Source organism: Strix uralensis, chromosome 19, assembly GCF_047716275.1.
Source record: "Strix uralensis isolate ZFMK-TIS-50842 chromosome 19, bStrUra1, whole genome shotgun sequence".
Classification (NCBI taxonomy): domain Eukaryota; kingdom Metazoa; phylum Chordata; class Aves; order Strigiformes; family Strigidae; genus Strix; species Strix uralensis.
This window is the reverse complement of record NC_133990.1, coordinates 14,119,720-14,125,719: the sequence shown is the minus strand read 5'-3', so window position 1 is coordinate 14,125,719 and position 6,000 is coordinate 14,119,720. Positions and strand designations below refer to the sequence as shown.

The window sequence follows — 6,000 nt, the reverse complement described above, 5'->3', positions numbered from 1 at the left end:
CATCCAAGAAGCACATCCTGGTGGTCTTGGTACAGATGTGGAAGCCAGTCATTCCTGAGCTCTAGTCCAAGTTTGAAAACTAAGTGATCTTTGCTGGCTTGACACAGCTCTCATCGCACCTTCAGAAATGGAGAGGACTCCTGAGTTTCTATAATTCCTCTTGGAGTTAAGTAGTTTTCAGTGAATGAAAATCCTACCAAAGTTTCTGCTTTTGTGGTTCTTGTCTGCAAAGTGAAACTGGTAACAGCACTTGTGCTTTCCTTCAAAGAGTTCAATATTCTTTCTTGCTAAGGGAAAATGCCTCTTAGTGAAAGGAGAAAGTTAAAAACAAGGACACCAAGAACAAAACATAGAAACAATATTAGTTGCCTACTTTTTGAGAAGTTAATTAACACCTACCAGTGAAGCATAACCAAAAAAAAGATAATGCTGTAAGCAGTAGAAGCAGATTAAGAAAATCATAATCGTGCAGCAGAGACGATAACCAACAGCCAAGCCTGCGCAAGGGTGGCATAATGAGTTCTTGCCTTCCAGGCCAGCGGCAAGATGCGCCTAAAACCTGGGCTGCAACCACAAAGATGAAAGAATGAATGAATGAGTGAATGAATGAAGAGTAAAAGGTGTTTTCTGGTGTCTGCCAGCAGCAGTATCACCTTCCTAACCTGGGACATCCCTCACTAGAGGCCAGAACTGCTTCAGGACAAGCAGGTGTCTCTTAGGGGCTACCTGGGCTTCTTTTCAAGGCAGCTTCTATCTCTTGTTGATCCTCCCTGGTAGCCTCAGTTTTGCCCTTTTCCTTCTTTCATTTCGCTTTCCCCCAAGAACTCACCTACCCGGTGACTTTGCTAAAGCCTCCCTCTGCTCTGGCCTCTCCCTCCAGCTGCCCTGCTCCAGGCATCTCCTTCCTGCTGTCCCTCTCGGCACAGGTCCCTGCCACTCCTGCCTGCTGCCACCCCGCTCTCTCAAATTTGTCACCTCCTTCTCAAATACTGTCATTCCACATATCCAGCTTCCCAAGTCACCTAAATCTTGGGTAGTTCCTGGCCTCCTCCCAGTGCTGCCCTACCTCCTCTACCCTTCACATTCCCAGCAGCTGGCAAGCCCTCCAAAACTTCCTAGGTATACCATTCCCAATCTCCTGGCACAGGAGCATGGCTCTCAGCGTGCTGCAGAGCGGGAAGGGCTGTTCCTGCACTGGGGATGACGGTGTTCCCTGGAGAGGACACTGAAGTGGGCTCAGCGTCATCCAGCTCAGCAGGGGAAACCAAATAGCTCAGTCCTGGGTCAGGTGTTAACCCAGCTGCATCCTCTCGCCCCAGCAGCCAGGCTCTAAGGCAGGGTGTGTCAGGTCTTTCTCTCTTTTGCTTTTTTCCTTCCTCTTTGCCACTTCTTTCCTTAGCTTTCCTGTCCCTGGAAAGTCCAGGAGTGACGGGAAGCAAATGCTGCCCATTCGTGCTCACAGCTTTTCCCATGTGGCTCCTAAGGAAGATTCTCTTTTTGAGTGCTGGTGTCCTACCAGACAGGACAATGGACTCTGTAGATAGTGCTTTAACTAGTGCCTTGCTGGGAAACCTGAGATTAAGTCATGTCTCTCTCTGTGCCACAGTTTACTGGTTTTTTTTGGTTTTTTTGTAAACTGCTTTGAAATCTTCCTGGAAGGAACTGTGTACTGAAATTCAGCCTCCGCTTGCCACACTCACAGTACCATTCTCATTGCTTCACTTACGTTACCCCTTCCTTCCCCTCAGGGCCGTCCCCGGTTTCCTTAGATAGAAAGGTAGTTTACTCACCACATGCCTTTTGTGTTGCATGATTCAACTTCTGATGTGTGAAGAAGGGGCAACCACGTAGGAAATGTGATCTTTAAAAAAAGGGGGGATTCCCTCTGCAGTGCTTTCCACAAGAGAAACTGCTGAGAATTGTGAGCGGGTCTGTTGAGAATGATCACGGTTTACGGGGGCTTCACGAGGAGAACAGAGGGACAAAATTCAACTCTCACCAGACCTTTCCCTGGCCAGGACACACTCTGTGGCCTTGGGTGCAGGCTGAGAGGGATGTGTGGGCTCTGGAGAGCACGCGGGCATGCACTGTTGCCCTGTGATGTGTTGACCACGAGCGTATTTTCACGATAGTGTACCTCCCGGGCGGGGTATGAACATCCATGTAAACTTGCGGTTACATAAATAGCACTGGATTTACTGTAGAAAGCAGGCACTGGGAGGTAAAGCGGACTCCCCAGGAAACGTCTTTCTTCATTATCTGGGGGTGCAAAAAGGCCTGGACTAACTTGTGGAGCCAGAAATCAGCAGGGAGGCTGCACAGCTGCTGCTGGTGCTCTCTGCCGCTCTCCCCTGCTGTTCAAGCTTTCTTGACCAACAAATTCACACATAAAATGGCCAGGCTGTGCCAGGGACTGTAGAATTGTTTGCCCTCCACAAGTGCAGGTTTTGTGATTAGAGGCCCAGGAGTGTCTGCCCTTTACAAGCTTGTATAATCTGATTTCAATGCCTCGTGCTTCACGTGACAGATCTGCTGCAGTGCATTAACTGCTGGGGTAGTTCACCTGAGTGAAATGCGGTTCATCTCCAATCTTGTGTTTGGTGGTTTGGGTCATTTACAGATGTTAAGAAAGCTGAATTTACATTGGACATCTTTTGTAGCAAAGACACAAAGTAGCTTTGTAATGGAGAGACAAATATCCATAGGCTTTATTTTAGCTTGTCAGAGAGACTAGAAATGAAAAAAATCCACACCTGATCTACAAAGGGGTGTCTGTGGTGGATCAGCAGGATTTAAAATTGCTGGGAGCTTTGGTGCTCGTCAAGGTTGAAGAGCTCACGCCTCAGCTTGAGCTCTTAAGAGTTATTTCTCCTGGATGTCCTGCAAGGAAATTTTGTTCTTTCTGAATTCATTTGTAGACGCAGTTTTCAAATATTTCTGATGAAGAAGACACCTGTTTTCCTCAGTGGAACTCTTAAAGTCAGTATTTTGGGATGAAATGACCATTTTTATTCCTCTAAGAATGTGGGGCACATGCAGTTGGTGGTGACTGATCCTTTACTTAGGCCAATGTTTGCATCTCACTTCTGAGTCCTTCCACCACCCAGGAGGGGGAAGGAAAAGAGCTGTTCAGCAGAATCATTTGTAGTTTATAACAAGTTTTCCCAGTTTGCCTACCAAACCAAGAAACTGAGCTACATCTTTTTATGTGCTATTTACTCTGATATTATGTCCAAAAGAATTATTTACATGTATAGAGATCCCATTCTCTTGCCAGTTCTGTCTCTCTCAGAGATGGATCCACTTTTATTAGCTAGCATTGTCAAAATACCTGCATGCCTTCACTGTCCTTCCCTTGCTTCCTCTGTCTCCACTCTGAATTCCCTCTTTCCTGCTGTCTGCCTCCAGGACAGTCCGTGCTACTGGAGTTTCTGTCACCTTTGCTGTTTCAAAGGGCCACCGAGATCTGAGCTTGGTTTCGAAGAACCTCAACACCTGAATTATGAGACACTGCAAATGTGTGAGGAACTCTCCTCCTGCTCCTTTTGGCCGTCAGCTGATGCCTTGAAGCATGAGGTATGATAACTTTGATACTAGCATGTGGAATGACAGAGGTTACTCATAGTCGTTAAATCACCTAGCAGCACAGAGCAGAGGAGGGTGGAAAAGCCTTCTGGAAAATAAGGACTGACTGATCCAGCAGCTGCTGTGACTCATGGGGGGATTTCACATGGAAATGACTCTGAGCAGGCACAGGAGAAAGGCATTCCAAAGCACTGGCTTGCACAGATACTGCGAAAGAGCAGAGATAAAGATAAAATGCTTCTATGAGGGCAGCAAAGCCACTGGGGAAGCAGCCGGTGCCTTCAGGGTATTATTGTGAATGGCAAAAGCACCCTGCTCCAAGTTCAGAGCCAAAGTGTTTTCCTCAAGTGTGCGAACCACAGACGGTAACAAACGCCGTGGCAGGGAAGGCGCTGCCCCGAGAAACAGCTATGGATGAGGTACAAACGTGCCTGTATCCCTGGGACGCGTGGGAGCACGCCGGCAGCACTAGGGGGGACCCGCTCAGGGAGAGCGTGGTGTGAGCGCCTGCTTGGTACCGAGATGTGAGCGTGTTCTCCGGGTGGTGCACGGGGAGGCGTGCGGCGTGGCTGGCAGGAATTCCTGGAAAAGCCTCATAGGAGTCCAAGCACATTGAGATTCCGCGTGAGTGAGGAGGCCCGCAGGAGGAAATTCCACCGTTTTCTGAAGAAACCAGAAATACTCAGCTCTTGGTTTCCAGTGCTGCCAGTTGGTTACTGTTCCCCTCACCCACTGGCACAAGACAGCTCCATGGTGAGGAAGCACCCTGTAACCCCGTGGTCTTCCTCCGGTGACCGTTACTCACAATTTCCTCACGTGGCCAAGCCACTGACCCCCCAAAAACCACCCGGCACCCAGCTGGCTGCGCTGCCCCAGGCTGGTGGCATTCAGGGAGCAGCTGAAGCCTGAAGCACCTGCACACGCACGACGCTCCGTCACAGCCGCCCGGGCTTAGGGGCCCTTGTTTTACCGCGGCTCCACACGAGGCGTTTTGGGGAGGGATTCTCCCCTCGCTGGAGGAACCAGCCGCTCGTGGGGGCTTTGCCAGCTCCTGCCTCCCCCTCCCTAACGCCACCTGCTCTGTGCAAACACCCTCCTTTTGTAAAGGACCGCTTCCAGCGTCACTGCCCAGCCCGGCTCACGCGGGCGCCCAGCACCTTCCAGAATGATCCCACACCCCCACCGACCCTCTCCCAGCCCCGGCTCGCCCCACCCATGCCCGCCCAGGCCCCGCCCCCGGACCCGCCCCCGCCGCGGGCCGGGCGGGCTCCCACTAGCGCCCCGCGGCGGCGGGTTCTAGTTCCGACATGTAAATGAGCGCGGAGCGGCGGCTGCTGATTGGCTGCGACGCGCAGCGCTGGCGCCGCCCCCGGCCGGGAGAGGAGGCGGCGGCGGGCGGCGGGCGGCTGCAGCCAGGTGCGCCCGGTCCGGGCCGCTCCGTTCACCTCCGCTCCGCTCAGCTCCGCCCGGCCCGGCACCATGACCGTCACACGGCTCGACCAGGGGCAGCGCCACCGGCCGCGGATGGCCTTCCTGAAAAAGGTGAGGGTTAAACAGCGCCGGGGGACAACCACCCCGTTATGGGCATCAGTACCGGCGGGCACGGCGGTGCGGTGCCCGGGGCAGCGCTGACCGGTGCTCCGGGCGGGGGGATCTGTGTTCATAGCATCCTGCCCGCTCACGGCTCCCCGGGGCCCCTCTGGGTGTGTGGGGTCCGAGGGGTGACAGCCCCAGCCCCGGGGGTTTGGGGCCATGGCTGTTGTGAAGCCCCGTGGATCCCACCCGGCTGTGGGGTTCAGACTGAGGGGCAACGTGTGCTGAAGTCACAGAGGAAATAAAACTGTAATTTTGTTTATTTTTGTAGCTTAACCTCAGCTGAATTATTCTCCTGACACATTTTCCCCTTCTCCCATCTTTTTCCCCAAAGGCCCTCAAAACAGTGTAATTTCCCAGGGGAAAACCCATCACCTGCGGCACCCGGCCACTCAGTTCAGCTCTGGGCCACAGTCGGGCCAGTGTCTGCAGTCCCAGCGCTTCCAGCTGATGCCCGCTTTCAGAGGATGTGTCATGGCCAACTGCCTGCTCTCTGCCTCTTTCCACTTTTTCAGAAACAAGCGTATTTGTGACCAGAAACACTTGAAAGAGTGGGAAGTTGTATGCCTACGCTCCTGGATGTGATGCGTAATTTTGTAAAGCATTCGGTGTTTTTTTTTCTGTAGCATTCATTCAGAAGTGTAGCCAGTTTTAGTATAGCTGGTATCTGAGTATCAGAGTGTTAAGCTAGCTTTTCTCACACCCACTTCTCCTGCCTGTGGCTTATCGTGTTGCGTGGAATTAACTGAATTTCCAGTGACAAGTACAGCCAGCCAGTTGCTGTTCAAGTCGTAGTTAGCTCTCCTGCAACGCCCACGACCT

The 6,000-nt window shown here is 52.1% G+C and overlaps 1 protein-coding gene across 2 annotated transcripts in view; it reads left to right on the top strand.

Moving 5' to 3' along the window:
- Positions 1-4,978: 4,978 nt before the first annotated feature.
- The window catches only part of LOC141951952 (regulator of G-protein signaling 9-like), a 31,180-nt gene continuing 30,158 nt past the window's right edge, over positions 4,979-6,000 (top strand). For both annotated transcript variants that reach the window (XM_074888833.1, XM_074888832.1), the window contains exon 1: positions 4,979-5,127. In XM_074888833.1, coding sequence (XP_074744934.1) covers positions 5,065-5,127 — 63 coding nt within the window. In that variant the 5' untranslated portion in view covers positions 4,979-5,064. The remainder of the gene's footprint in view (positions 5,128-6,000) is intronic.